The sequence below is a fragment of the Cuculus canorus genome, chromosome Z (assembly GCF_017976375.1).
Source record: "Cuculus canorus isolate bCucCan1 chromosome Z, bCucCan1.pri, whole genome shotgun sequence".
Lineage (NCBI taxonomy): Eukaryota > Metazoa > Chordata > Aves > Cuculiformes > Cuculidae > Cuculus > Cuculus canorus.
Genome location: NC_071441.1, coordinates 56,213,498 through 56,229,146, shown reverse-complemented (window position 1 = coordinate 56,229,146; position 15,649 = coordinate 56,213,498). Strand labels below are relative to the sequence as shown.

The 15,649-nt window shown below is 46.2% G+C and overlaps 1 protein-coding gene across 6 annotated transcripts in view; it reads right to left on the bottom strand.

Moving 5' to 3' along the window:
* Positions 1–15,406, bottom strand: part of PCSK1 (proprotein convertase subtilisin/kexin type 1) — a 39,114-nt gene extending 23,708 nt beyond the window's left edge. For 4 of the 6 annotated variants that reach the window (XM_054053890.1, XM_054053892.1, XM_054053893.1 and 1 more), the window contains exons 1-6: positions 15,239–15,406; positions 12,376–12,480; positions 7,846–7,956; positions 4,566–4,712; positions 4,051–4,127; positions 1,393–1,481 (exon numbers count right to left, since the gene is read on the bottom strand). In XM_054053890.1, coding sequence (XP_053909865.1) covers positions 1,393–1,481; positions 4,051–4,127; positions 4,566–4,712; positions 7,846–7,956; positions 12,376–12,480; positions 15,239–15,391 — 682 coding nt within the window. In that variant the 5' untranslated portion in view covers positions 15,392–15,406. Of the gene's footprint in view, positions 1–1,392; positions 1,482–4,050; positions 4,128–4,565; positions 4,713–7,845; positions 7,957–12,375; positions 12,481–12,820; positions 13,125–14,249 lie in introns of those variants that run through there. The other 2 variants (XM_054053891.1, XM_009562978.2) reach the window with 2 other exon arrangements.
* Positions 15,407–15,649: the final 243 nt, after the last annotated feature.

Sequence of the window (15,649 nt, the reverse complement as noted above, 5' to 3'; positions counted from 1 at the left end):
GAAGAAATGAATCCTGTACAGCTTGGAACATCAAAAAATCTCCCAGTTTTCAGCCACTCTGAAATTATCTGGATCTTTTGAAGACTTCTCCTGTCTTCCACTGCTCTTTGAGCATATTTTTGTTGCATGCCTATCTTAATCAGGCTGGTCATACATAGCAGCTTACAATTTCTCCCCACTTTTCCATTCTTTCTCCTCCCCCACCCAGATACAAGGGGCTTTCTGAGTAATCAGACTGCTTTTCCTCTTGTTTCTTTTCTAGGCAAATCACCCCTGCCGCAGTTTGCATTTGTAAATGAGCACTGCGCATATTAAAACAACTGTGGAAGAATCTTCTCCGTATATGCGAGCGCTTTAAAATATGGGCACAGCGGGAGTTCAGGCATCTTTGCAGCTTCATCCATTTCGCCCTGCCTTGAAAATTTGGTGTCTTCATCTTATGAGTGAGATATTTTGTTTAAACAGAACACGACAGCACAGAGCATTACAGCAAAGACAGGCTGCAAAGCTGACATGTGTGACAGCTCAGTGCAGTAAATAGGAACCTACAAACGCAAGACTGAAATGGTGGGAATGCTGGTTATGGGTGTCAATTGCCACTCATCATCCCTTTGTTTAAAAGGAAAACAGGGACTAATGGAAAAACTAGGGCTGTACAAGCATTTTTCTCTGAGCTAAATAACCATTTTCAACTGATACCTTGATCATGACTATATCATAAACCTCTGATAGATTAAACTTCTAGTCACCGCTTCACAAAAATGGCAATATTGATTGATGGGCAAGCAAGACTCTACTTATTTTCAGAATTAACTTATGATGGTAGCAGAGAAGTAAGCTGTTGAGACAAAACCCACAGCAGTTAAAGTACCTTGACTGACATGACCTTTTGAATGTAATTGTGTGGATGGAAAGAAGATGCTGCAAGCAAGAGAGGGTATGAACATATATATTTGTCCTTTCATTCTACTCAAACCCTCTCCTCCCGCATGCCACCTCCTCCAGGATAACCAATTATCACAAGTGAGTTCATCATCCCTTAAAAGATATGGTTTTACCTCTGCATACAATGTAGGTCGTTGCAATTACTATTACTGTTGTTTTTATCATTTTCACCACCAGCTATCTTGTTGTTGCTGTTACACATTCTACCTGTATTAAACCAATAATCAAATTCCAGAGAGGATGTTGGCATTCCAGAGATGCTGTCATACAGATGTAACACCCTGCATGATCGCTAGACAAGGTTTCTAACACGGCAAAACTGGTGTTTTCTGAGAATGACCAACTATTTGTATTTCAGATTAATGGCAGATGAAAACACTCAGCACTCCACAGGATCCAGCTGGGTTCCATTTGCACTGTGCATCCTATTTATTTTCATTTCCTTACCTCCAACTTTGGAATTGTAGGCTACTCCAACTCCACATTTTCTGTTGTTGGCTTGCATGGCAATTTCTCCTGCACAGCGTGTCCCGTGCCTGAATAAATACAAGAACAAAACAGGTCTTATAACATCTTCATGTAACATGCACACAGGACCATGGATGACCACCTTGGCTTGGTGGAAGTCTTCCTTTAAATGGATGCCATGCAGGTATTGAACGGCTTTTGAGTTGTTTCTATAGGATGCAAAAATACTTGTTTCTCTGAGGCTTTAAGCAACTCAATTTTACCTACTACATGATCAAAGGATCACTGCGATAAGATGGTAAGTACCTCAATTATATCACACTGAAGTCAGTAAACCAGTGAGAAACCTGATGAGCTGCTGTAGCACAATGCAAAAGTAGCACATAATTACGGGGATAAGAATCATAGAATCACTAGGCTGGAAAAGACCTTTGACATCATTGAGTCGAACCGTACCTGTCCACTACTAAACCATTCCTGAGCAACCATATGCCTAAGAATCTGCTAAACTTCTTCCAGTAGAAATATGACACAAGCCTTTTTTAACTACATTTTGATCCTCAAGTATTTTTAATTACATTTTGATACTCTTTTTAATGACAGCATTTATTTAGGATTTCAGAGAATACCTTTAAAGTATCCTTACCATTGCTATTTTTTTATACGACCATTTTCTATGTATGGTTGTATGGTTGTATGCCATCACCCATGGCAGTTGTTTTTTTGCCATAGGTGATTCGCGTTCCACAGCACAGAAAACTTTCATGTAAATATAATTGTAAATTGTATTATTTAATACTACATATTGTTATTCAATGAAGTGTTTGAATGCTTCTGGGCTGAATTCCATTTACTCATTAATAAAGATTAGACTTGATACACGTAGATATAAGAGATAATGTCATTGGTACAAGAGGATAACAGCTTCTTGCTCTTAAATAACGCTGTTAGAAAGTAGAAACATCATTTTTCAAATGTCTTATTCACGGGACATTTATCCTGTGATTGATTGTTTTTTCCCCATGCACTGATTTATGTTGTGGATGATATTTTATTGACTGATAGACAATAGGGAACCAGCGCATCCATTTCTTACTGTAACTCTATTGAGTGGCAGCATCCTAATTGGTTTAAGAAATTCCTTCTATGTACCAGCATTTAAAGATGTTCATTCTCTGCACTTTCTGACAGATCTCCCCCCCCCAGATTTCTACAGATATCCTTGGCTGTGAGGGACCCATCAAGATGTTACAGAATATCAAAGAAGCAGCTCTAAAGAGGACATCAGAGAAAATCCCTCTCTCCTTCCAAGACTCACAATCCACCAAATGAACTGGTTCTCTGTCTTGTGTTCAAGCCTTTGGAAACTTCCTAGATTATGACCTTGAGGACATTTAGGCCAAATAAGGTCTCAACTTCACCCATGATGGTGCACACTGAGCTAGAAGCCATTCTACTGGTCTAAAAGATACTGCCACAACTGGAAAACCACATCCCTAGCTAAAGACTTCTTGGTAGCTTCCTCTAAGGCTCTTCCAGTGCAAAGCAGAGAACTGGAGTAAAAATCTGCTAGAGAAGTGTCATTCTATAAACACATACAGTGACACGATGGGTGGTTCCCCTCAGCTTACAGAAACACATCAGCACCTTACATATGCAAAGACATGAAGAAATTAATTGTAGGAAGATCACAATTATGAAGCTCTTAATCTGGGAATTTAATTTCCCTAATTTCCAGTATTTGTGCTGATGTACGAGCAAATTTTTGTGTAAACTGAACCACAAGAGACTCCTTCGGAACACCAAGGAACATTTTTCACTGTGACAGTGGCCCAGCACTGGCACAGGTTTCCCAGGAAGTTTGTGGAGTCTCCGTTCTTTGAAAGAGTCAAAAATCATCTTAACATGGTAATGGGCAGGCACTCAGACAGGATGACCCTCAATTGTCCTTTCCAACCTCAACTATCGCAAGGTTCTGTTATTATATCCCAGAATCATAGAATCACTTGTTGGAAAAGACCTTTGAGATCATCCACTCCAACCCTACCTGTCCACTACCAAATCATGTCCCTGAGCACCTCATCTACCCATATTTAAATTGCTCCAGGGAGGGGGACTTCACCACCTCTCTGGGCAGCCTCTGCCAGAGCCTGAGAACCTTTTTGGTCAAGAAATTTTTCCCTATGTCCAATCTCCTCTGGCACAGCTTGGTGCCATTCTCTCTTGTCCTATCACCTATCATTTGAGTGAATAGACCCAACACTCACCTCACCACAACTTCCTTTCAGGCAGTTGTACACAGTGATGAGGTCTCCTCTCAGCCTTCTTTTCTACAGGCTAAACAACCCCATTTCCCTCAGCCCCTCTTTGTAAGACTTGTTCTCCAGCCCCTTCCCCAGTTCTGTTCCCTTCTCTGAACATGCTCCAGTGCCTCAATGTCCTTCTTGGAGAGAGGGGCCCAAAACTGAACCCTGGATTCAACGTGCAGTCTCACCAGTACTGAGTCCAGGGGCACGACCCCATCTCTGGTGAATATAGCTGTCTTAGGGGACATACATGGATATTTATGCACCTGCATAACACACAAAGCAATAACACGCTGTTCTGTTCTCTTCATACAACGTGAAGGCTACTCACTTGTTTTCATTTGTTGAGTCATATCTAGGAAAGGGATCGTGATCATTGTCATTGAAATCGTAACTTGCCTTCGGATCCTACATTAAAAAGAAACAAAACAAAATTAATTTGCATGCCTAGGAAATGCATTTTGAAACATGAAACAAAATGGGTTCTAGAGTGTGTATTTACTAATTTGGTGTCCTCAAGTGGAGAGCAACCAAGTAGGGAGGATTTGGCGGTCATTAACAATTCCATAAATATTTCAAAGAGTTTTAATAATTCATCATGAAACTACTGTACAGAAACATGCCTGGGAACTAAACACAACAAAAAAACACCCCATGATCATTGCTAAGTAACATCCGGCATCCTGTGACACAGACCAGGTTCCAAACTATGCCTGAGGCAGATATTTCAGCCTCCATTCCGTGGGAGCTGACTTACAGGACAGACTGCTAGCTGGAGGATACTGTCTGTGCCTTACATCAACAACTGATTCATTTATTCCATAGCATTCTAGTGCTCACACTTACATAGTTGGTGTAGATGTCAGTGTGATTCCATTCCAAGCCATCATCTAGAACTGTGATGACAACTCCCTTGCCTGTAATCCCTTTTTGCCATACAGGAATAACATGGAGATCCAGTTTGGGCAGGGATGGAGTGATTCTTGTATCTTGCTGGGGGACAGAAAGGATTGAAATATGTCAACATTTTTATCCCTTACAGTCCCCAAGTCATATTTTAAAGGTGTTCTACATCATCCCAGCCTGAACACCTATATTGTGCTCAGATTTTGCAAAGGTAACACAAATATTAGCTTCTTCAAATGGTTGTAGCACTGAGAGATTTACCCCGTTACATGAAGAGCCTTGAACACTCTCTGAAAAAAGAACATCCTGTATTTATCAGAGGTAGGGAGCAGAAACATGGGAATGGTAGGGATGTGCCGCTGGACCTTGGAATATAGATTAACTTTGAGTTAATCATCAGACCTGCTAATGTTTGTTCTTTTGCTTGATGAGAAGCCAAGGCAGCACCCCACAGCACAGCTAGCTGTGCTTTCTCTAAATGTGTTTGACATTCAAGTTAGCCAGAGCAAAATAATTAATGGATAAAACAATTAAGGTTGTCATTTCGCTAGGAACAACTCTGCTGAATCACAACTTTCTATTTACTACCCTTATTACTGTCCCTGTGGTAAATCAACTGGAAGCATGAATCATCCATAGCCCTCCCTTCCACAGCAAATTCTTCGAAGAGCGGCTCCTAAATGGGTCGTTTTCCTCTTTGGTATTAAATCTGCAGCGCATACAGCTAATTTAGAAGACTTGCTTACAACCTCCATAAAAAAAAGATGGCAAATGAAAGCATTTTCTTTCTGTTGCTTTGTGCCTAATTACATCTGTTGATGGCAGTTTTTTCATTTCTTTGTTTCCAAAGGAATGTTGCATGAGGCTTAGAGAAAGAAATCTGTTATGAGAATGACCTTTCTTTCATTTGATGCTTTCTTTTCTGACTGCTGGCATTCAGGGAATTATGTGGGTTTTCAGGTTTTGTTCCCCAGAATCCATCAAACAACCATTTTCTCTGATGATGGGTGAAGGTACACTGAATAGGGCTAAAAAACTGTTGCCATCAAATTGCAATAATAAGTCACTTACTACGAGGCAAGGAACATATTTTGGAAGAAAATACTCAACACTTCTATGTATTTAGTCAGAAAAAATTGAATGCGCACAGCAAACGTGGGCAAACACTATGTTTCTGTGTCTCAGGTGGGAAGGCTACAGGGAGAAGAAGAGAAAAGGTGCAAAAAGGAGCTATGTCTCCAGGAAACTGCATTTTTTAACTCTGTGTTTCTTTATTTGTCCACTACAGACATCTTGGAAATCTCCTGCTTCCAATTGGAAACAGGAAAAGAAGCAAACATATTCATTTTCAAAAAAAAAATTAAATTTTTAAAGATAACCAATTTTTATACTGAAAAAAAGTCTACAGGAACCTTCATGGAAGCATTTTATGCTATACAGTTCATATTTTCCCAGCTCAAACAAAGGAAAGAGAGAGCAAAGATTTATACAAGCAACCTCAAGTCTGGTCTGTATTCTCTAACTCGAACTGAAGAACAGAAAGGTATCTCCAGCCACTTCAGCCACGTGTGTTCTTGACCTTTCTTCTTGATTTGCTGTAGCTGCCTTTAATGCCATCCCTGCTCTGAGGGAAAGCGATGAAGCCTAGACTGAATGTACAGCTGTATGTTCAGTCGAAACAGAGATTCTCAAAAGAAATCATAAAAGATCAGCTGTGTCTCTGGGCTGGTACAGGCATACAGAAACTACAGAGCTTAGTGAATCTGTTTTCCTTGAGGTTTTGCACATCTGGTGCATGGTGGTAAATGGAGCTCAATCCAGTTGGAGGCCAGTCACAAGTGGTGTACCCAGGGCTCAGTGCTGGGCCCAGTTCTGTTTGATAGCTTTATCCATGATCTGGATGAGGGGATCAAGTGCTTCCTCAGTAAGTTCATAGACAACATTGAGCTGGGCTGGCCTGTGGATCTGCTTAAGGGCAGGGAGGCTATTGGATCCATGGGCTGAGACCACTGGGATGAGGTTTAACAAGGCCAAGTGCCAGGTCCTGTGCTTGGGACACAACAACCCCATGCAGTTCCAGGCTTGGGGAAGAGTGTCTGGAAAGCTGCCTGGAGGTGACGGACCTGGGGGTGTTGGTCAACAGTGGCTGAACACGAGCCAGTAGTGGTTCAGGTGGCCAAGAACACCAACAGCATCCTGGCTTGGATCAGCAGGAGCAGGGAAAGGATCAGCAGGAGCAGGGAAAGGATCATGGTGTGGTTGCAACTTGAATCCTGGGTTCAGTTTTGGGCCCCTCATTCCAAGGAGGGGCTGGAGCATGTCCAGAGAAGGGGAATGGAGCTGGGGAAGGGGCTGGAGAACAAGGGTTATGAAAGGTGTCGGAGGTACCTGCGGTTGTTTACCCTGGAGAAAAGTAGGCTGAGGGGAGACCTTATCACTGTTTACAGCTTCCTGAAAGGAGGTTATGGTTAGGTAGACGCTGGTCACTTCTCTCAAGTGACAGAGGATAGCACAAGAGGAAATGGCTTCAAGCTGTGCCAGGGCAGGTTCAGACTGGACATTAGGAAAAACTTCACTGAAAGGGTTCTCAGGCACTGGCAGAGGCTCCCTAGGGAGGTGGTGGAGTCTCCATCCCTGGAGGTGTTTAAAAGCCAGAGAGATGAGGTGCCCAGGATCTGGTTTAGCAGTAGACAGGTATGGTTGGACTCCATGACCTCAAAGGTCTTTTCTAATTAAACTATTCTATGATTCTGTGTGAGCTGTAGAGACCCTCTTCTGTTTGAATCCCAATCCAAGAGGATGAAGGCGCCTGTCACATGCACACATAATATTTTGTTTCTGTTTGGAACATGCTCTCCCCATTGCCAGTTTAAATAAAGAGATACATGGTTAGCTTCAGGCCTGAGAAGGGACTTCTTGCATGTCAGCATCAAATGTTCTTAAATTATCATTACAGCAGATTTGAACGGTTACACTGCTTTCTAATATCAATCCCCACCCTAAGCAGCAGCCAGGACTGGCTTTTAGAATCTTCACACAATTGACACTTCAAGGAAAACAGAAGGTTGCCTGAAGTATTATCAGAGAGATTTCTCATATGTATAGCATAGGTTAATGAGAAGGACCCTTCATTCACTCCCTTCGGTGCAATCGCTGTGATACCAGAGAAATAACACAGCTGAAATTCACGATCCCCACTTCCATAATGAAAAATTCTTACCAGATACCACTGCTGATTCCACATAGGGTCGTTGAAAAGGTTTTCTGCAGAGTCTATCACGGCGCCACGCTTAGTTCGTTTTTTTTCATACTGCTGCTCCACCCAAGACACCTGCAAATATTTGTAGAAAGAGGATAGGTAAGCTTCCGTAGGTTAGGAATTCCTTGCGCTAGAGGGTAAGGAGTTTCCTCTCACAACCCAGTTTTGATGTCTAAAGCAATCAGAGAAAGACATAGGAGGCCACACCTTCAATCCTGGGTTCAGTTTTGGGCCCTGCACTACAAGAAACACATTGATGTCCTGGAGCGCTGCCAGTGAAGGGAACAGAGCTGGTGAAGGGGCTGGAGAACAAGATTTAAAGGTGCAGCTGAGGAAACTGGGGTTGTTTAGCCTGGAGAAAGGGAGGCTGAGGGGAGACCATATCACTGGCTACAGCTGCCTGCAAGGAGGTTATAGTGAGGTGGGTGTTGGTCTCTTCACCCAAGTGACAGGCAATAGGACGAGAGGGAATGGCATTGAGGTCTGCCAGGGGAGGTTTAGATTGGACATCAGGAAAAATTTCTTCACCAAAAAGGTTCTTGGGCCCTGGCAGAGGCTGCCCAGGGAGGTGGTGGAGTCACCACCTCTGGAGGTATTTGAAAGATGGGTAGATGAGGCGCTTAGGGATATGATATAGTAGTGGACAGGTGCAATTGGACTTGATGATCTCAAAGGTTTTTTCCAGCCTAATGATTCTGATTCTATGATAGCCTGCTTCTTTCTCCTACCGGCATCTTCACATCTGCCTGTATCTACTGGGAGTTAAAGAAAAAGGAGGATTACCCCCGACTTCAGTCTAGCAATCATAACAATGCTTTTACTCACAGCCCAGCTGGACTTTCATGTCTCCTTCCCAGCGGTGTGTTGAAGAGTGATCAATTAGTGAGCTATGAACTTTGGACTAACTTAATAACTGGCATAATTCTGCCTAAGGCAACTGAAAGACAAGACACTCCAGCATTTTTTGCTAAAGCGTCACTACAATGAGCTGCGCAGCATCTGTGCATGGACACAGCAACCTTTAAGCCACTAGGCTGCATTTTTTAAGTGGATCCCATGTTGTTTCCTTGAAAGCATTAATGAACCCCGTTCACATAAAAGCCTGATTTCAATACCTCTTTCTGTGTTTCTTTTAGAAATAGGAATAAAATGTTATCAAAGCACAGAATCATGGAGCGTTTTGAGTTAGTAGGGAATTGCTCATCCAGTTCCACCCGCTGCCATGGGCAGGGACACCTCCCACTGCACCAGGGACTACAAGCCCCATCCAACTTGGAGTTGAACACCTCCAGGGATGGGGCAGCCACCACTTCTCTAGGCAACATGGGCCAGGGCCTCCCCACCCACAACAGAAAGAATTTCTTCTTAATGTCCAATCTACATCTTTCCTATGGGGGGTGGGGGTGGAGGGGCGAAGTTGGGGGAAGCCATTTAAAGCCACTTCCCATCATCTTATCATGACAAGCTCCTGTAAAAAGTCCTTCTCCAGCTTTCTTGGAGCCCCTTTCTCTACTGGAAGATGCTCTAAGGTCTCCCCTCAGTCTTCTCTTCTCCAGGCTCAAGAGCACAAACTGCCTCAGCCTGGCCTCATAGCAGAGGGGCTCCAGCCCTTGCATCATCTCTGTGGCCTCCTCTGAACCTGTTCCAACAGTTCCATGACCTTCTTATGTTGGGGATTCCAGAACTGGACACAGGACTCCAAGGGAGATCTCACAAGAGTGGAGCAGAGGGGCAGAATCCCCTCCCTCGCCCTGCTGGTCCCACTGTTCTGAATGCAACCCAGAATAAGGCTGGCTTTCTAGGCTCTGAGTGCACATTGCTGGCTCACATCAAGCTTCTCGATGGTCACTCTGACACGGATCCAGTTGGTGCTTTTCATCCCAGTTTCCAGACAAGCAAAGGAAGCTTAGGTTCAGCTAAGGTCCTGCAACAAGCCTCAACTGGAAGGTGCCTCAGATCTAACCTCTTGCTTTAAAAGTCTGAACAGATTTCACCCTTTTTCTCTACCATCATCCAGTGGGTTTGATGTTTATTACATCTACTACCACGTAGAGTCATAGGGTAGTTTGGGTTGTAAGGAACCTTAAAGATCATTTATTTCCAACTCCCCTGTAGTGGGCAGGGACATCTCACACTTGATCAGGCTGCCAAAGGCCCCATCCATCCTGAAACAACAGTAAAAGTGACTCAGAAATTACAATAAGAAGTACTGATTTGATTAAAATCTGTTTTTTCTAGTGAGAGCCTAATGAAAGTTCACTAAAGGAACACAGAGACTTAACAGTGGAAGTTACACTTGGTCATTTACTGAAAGCTCTCTCATACTATCCCCCTTGTTGTGTATTTTGTGCTAAACCCCCACAAATGGTACTTAGTCATGCCCGTATGAGTATTACAGACTGCCCTGTTCATATCCAGGGCTGTACATACTTCAGCAGAAGTTGGAGCAATCACCATTATCTCTCTTCTCTGCTCACAGCAAAGCTGGCCTCTTCATCACCCAACAGTAATTAACAACTGACAGCTTCCATGCTTATTTTTTCTACATGGACAATTGTACTGAGGGGAATGAGCCAAAACTACCAAGCACACATGTCAGAAAGATGAGCCAAATGTTTGTCACTTGGCAGTAGGGTAAGATTCCAACCAACTACCCACAACAAATGCCAAAGGCCCTGTGCCAAATCCCAGTCCCTGGTAAAGAATGCAGTAAAAACAATTCTGATTCAAGTCTCTTGCAAGAAAGTAGATTTAGAAACCAGTGCAAACACATGAAGAAGTTAGGGAACCAGATAAATGTATCCCTTCAATATATTCACAGCCTTTATGTGTTTTACTGCAAACACTGGGAGATCTATAGGAAGCAGATAAATACTCAGATTAGAGCCAAGTTTTCACCCAGCTTTCACACTTAACATACCGTAAAATTCACGAAGGCATTGTATAAACAAAAGCAGGATTCCCTGTTCTCTCCCTTTCTAAAGACTGAATTTAAACCTTTTTAAATAGACTGTTGCTGAGCAAGAGCAGCTCTTTGGAGCAAAGGTCCATGTTTAACTACACAGCATTACATGACTGCTTTGTGTTTATACACTCACATAATGACATAATTACATCTCATTCATTCACATAGTTAATTTGCATACTAGATGGTAAATAAAAGGGAAATTGAGGTAATTTAGCAAATCACCTGCAGCACTCTGAAGCGCTCTTTTTGGAGCTAGGTCTGTAATAATGGTTGGCAGTAATTTCTGTAAGACAATTGCTTCCATTCTGCCAGCGACATTAGAGGATGGTATATTAAACATGTTTGTCCTTCAGTGTGCAAGAGGCACATTCGATGTAGTAAGCCCAAAAAAGGGAGGAACTGCAACGCAAACTCTGTTCCTAAACGTTGTGCTATGATGGCATTGAACATCCAACCATTGGTATGAGTATAAATTGGAACACTATTTTACACTAAGGCTGTGGGTTTGAACATCTCACCTAGAAGATTTCACCTGTTAAATGAGCATTTGCAAAGAGATGGATGACAGCAAAGAGTTTTGAAACAGAACAGGCAAACCAAACACCCTGTCCCACCCCCTCCTTTAATTCTTCTATCTACACATGAAACATTTCCTCCTAGATGACATTTGCATCTAAAACCTTCCGTCAGCCAATTACTCATGCCCAAGTGATTTATCCTGGTCTGACAAACTGCTATTTCTCACATTTAAGTTCTCAGGTTACTTCATGATTGAGACTGCTCATCTTTTGACAATGATGCAGATGGCAAACTCAACTTTCGTTGTACTGAAATTTGCCAGAAATCAGTTCTGAGAGCAATCTGGTATGTTCCTTTAATTCACCACCCACCCCAGTTTTTCAGTATGTTTTCAAGCAGGCAAGCTTCTCTCTGAAGTGAAGTCAAATGGGGAGCCTGTCTCACCAGCAAATCATGCTTCAGATCCTTGGCTCTCCTGGGAGCCTCTTCTCCAAAAGCAGTGGGAACCCAGCCTACCAAGACTGCATTTCTAGAGCATGTGGTGGATCCTTTGAGAAGAGCTTTTAGCTTGTCATAGAAGCAAATCCAGCAAAACCTTAGCCCTTTTGTTTTTTTTTTTTGATATGCCATCACTTTAAACCAAACCCAATTCCCATGGTAATTGCACAGACATGAGCTGATTAAGCTTAGTGCCTCTACAGATTTTTACTTTGAATCCTTGTTTGTATTTTCATCAGCGACACATCGACATCGGAAATTCCAGGCTTCTGCAATGCTGTGTAACTTAAATCTCAATTTGGAAAGCACTTGCCAAAAAATATGGTAAGAGAGGGTCAGATTCTTCCCGATGACAGAATAATAAAGCATTATTAATCATGAGAATGGATGGCTGAATATATTACACTTGTAAAATGAGGAAAGCCTGCCTGTGACCTCATTACAAAGCCAGCGATAAGAAGAGAGAATATAAAGAGAGCACGAATAAGAATAAATGTCACACTCACCCGCTCATCATCAGAAAGTCTTTTAGTGATATGAATGGCACTTCTTCGCGACCGTCTTGGATGGCTTTTATGTCTGAATAGGTAGTGATTTTTGAGAGATCCAATCTGTAAGACAGAGGCATGCTTTAATGATCAAGAGGTATTTCCCCACTGCAAACAAATATCAACAATCACAACCTGACCAAATTCGTTCTGCTTGAAAGGCAAAAGAGAAGAGCAAGAAAGTAGCCTTTAGATATCTTAATCTGAACTAAAATACTTTTGGGTAACAAGTGCTTATCACAGCCAGAAAAAAAAAAAAAAAAGGGAATAATTGTATTAAGCCAGTGAAGCAGTCATTGCCACTGCAGTACTCAGTAACGCAGCATTGACCAGGATACTCATGGATATGCCTCAACACAGACATATTAACGAGGGCAAGTTTTAAGTACAGTCTCAATTTTACCTGCTCCTCCTGGGGTTCAGGAAAATAGATGTAAAAAGCTCGGAAATCTGGCTGCAGGGTTTGTTTGTGCAGGCTGGACCGGCATTTTCCCTTGCATGGCAGCTGGAGGGCTAGGTGCACCCTGCTGCCTTTAAACACTCCCCTTTCCCAAGCAGAGGCTCTTTGAAATCGGTGGGGGCAAACCCACTGACTCCAAAGGCAGGAAGAGCAAACCTGGCTTACAGAGGTGGGATCACACTGAGGTTTGAGAGCCTGAAGAACATGATGGTGCCCGGGAGATGAGGACAACCATCCTAAACACCCAGTGGGACAGGAGGCTGGGAAGGAGCTGCCTGCAGCTTCAGCCCCACCCTGAGGAGAGGAGCCTTCTATCCCAGACCAAATTTGCTCCTGGAGGAGGGCTGTGGGAGGAGAATCGGGTGGGAAGCAGCTCTGTGGCAGAGGATCTGGGATCCCAGCACTGCTAGATGCAGTGCCTGGCACAGGACCCTAGTCTGGAGTGGGACGAGGCTGTTACCTAAAGGCAGTTACTCATCCCTGACAACGCTGATGTCACGGCATCCCAAAAAAAAAAAACGTCAGAAGGGCCTGCTGGAGAGGAGCGATGTGAGGAGTGGGATGGAAGGGATCCAGGTCATAGGTGGTACAGGGCCAGAGCCAGGGTTGCCCGTGCCTTCCTCCAGCCCACACTCATCGGGGAGAGTGAGGTGCCCTGCCTGGTCCCTCAGGGAGAGCAAGGCGACCTCCTTGGTCCCCTCAGGGAGACTGGGATGCCCTGTCCTGTCCCTCAGGGATAGTTACCCTGCCTGAACCCTCAGGGAAAGCAGATTGCCCTGTTCGGTCCTTCATGAGGAGCAGGAGCTCCCTGACCGATCCCTACCCACCCTGCCTGGTATCTCACGGAGAGAGAGCTTCCCTTCTTACCCTGCCTTGTCTCTTAGGGAGAGCAGGATGCCCTACTTGGTGCCTCAGGGAGAGACGAGTGCCCTGCCTTGACCCTCAGGGAGAGCAAGGTGCCCTTCCCACCCCACCCTGTCCCTCAAGGAGAGCAGGTGCTCCTTGCGTGCTCCCTCTCCATCCTCCCTGGTCCCTCAGGGAGAGCGTGGATGCCCTGACCAGTCCCTGCCCACACTGCCTGGTCTCCTTTGAGAGCGAGGTGTACCGCCTCGTTCATGCTCTGTTCCCTGAAGGAGGGTGGGGCACTCTGACTGGTCCTTGCCCAGTCACCTCAGGAGAAGTGAGGTGTCCTGCCCAACTGCCCAGCCTGCTCAAGGAAATCCATGTGCCCTGACAGGAACCCCTCTGGGAAAATCTGTGCCCCCTGCCCACTCTGCCAGGTCCCTCAGGGACAGAGGGTGTGCCCTGCATTGCTCTCTCCGGGAGAGTGCAGGTGCTTGCCCAGTCTCTTCGGAGAAAGTGGTTACCTGACCTTGCTCTGTCCCTTTGGAGAACGGGGGTTCCCTGCCCTGTTCCCTCAGGGAGAGATGGGATGTCCTGCGTGGTCACTGTGAGTTCCCTACTCGGTCCCTTTCCACTCTGTCCGGTCTCTGCCCAGTCCATGCCTGGTCCCTGCCTGGTCACCGTTTGTCCCCTGCCTGTTCCCTGCTTGTTCCCTGCCCGGTCCTCTGCCCACCCTGCCCGGTCCTTGACAGTTCCCTGCCCACTCTGCCCCACCCCTGCCTGTTCCCTATCCGGTCTCTGATCGGTCCCTGCCTGCTCCCTGACCCGTCCCTCCCCACTCTGTCCCATCCCTCAGGAGAGCGGGGTGCCCTCCCCAGCTTCCCTAGTCACTGTCCGCCCGGTCCGGTCCCTTCTCACCCTGTCTGGTTCTTTCCCACCCTGTTCGGTCCCTGCCCGGTCCCTGCTCGTCTTACCCTGTCCCTGCCCGGTACTTTCCCACCCTGCCCTGTCCCTGTCCGGTCTTTCCCACCCTGTTCGATCCCTGCCAGGTCCTTTCCCACCTTGCCCGGTCCCTTCTCACCCCACCCTGCCCTGTCACTGCCCTGTCTTTCCCTTCCTGCCCGGTCCTTTCCCACCCTGCCCAATCCTTTCTCACTCTGCTTGGTCCTTTCCCACCCTACCTGGTTTTTCCCACCCTACCCGCTCCCTTTCCGGTCCTTTCTCACCCTGCTTGGTCCTTTCCCGCCCTGTCCGGTCCTCTCCCACCCTGCCCGCTCCCTGCCTGCTTCCTGCCTCGTCCCTTCCCACTCCTCCCGGTCCCTGCCCGGTCCCTGCCTGGTCCCTCGGGCAGAGCCGTCCCCGGTCACGGCGCTGGCGGGGAGCCCAGAGCGATGCGGATCCGGATCCACCGGAGAAGGAGCCGCAACTGCCAGCTGCCCGGCACAACTTTGGGGGATCCCCAAGGAAGAGCGAGCGGGAGGGAAGGGACCCGTGCGGTCGGGGGCAGCCCGCCCGTACCTGCCCCACCAGGTCGTAGCCCATCTCCTCCGCGATGGCTCTGGCAGCTTCGGGACCCGCCGGGATCTCGGCTGCCCACTCGTTCAGGAACTGTCGCTGTGCGGCCAGGCAGCAGGCGGCCAGCAGGGCGAGAGCCGCGCTCCGGCCGGCCATGCCCGCGGGATGGGATGCGGCGGTGGGGCGGGATGCGGGGATGGGGCGAGATGCAGCCCGAGAGGGATGCAGCGATGGGGCGGGATGCAGCCCCCGGGTGGGATGGAGCAGTGGGGCGGGATGGGGCGATCGGGCGGGATGCAGCAGCTGGACGGGATGCAGCAGCTGGACGGGATGCAGCAGCCGGACGGGTTGCAGCCTTAGAGGGATGCAGCGATGGGGCGGGATGCAGCCGCCGGGTGGGATGAAGCAGCGGGG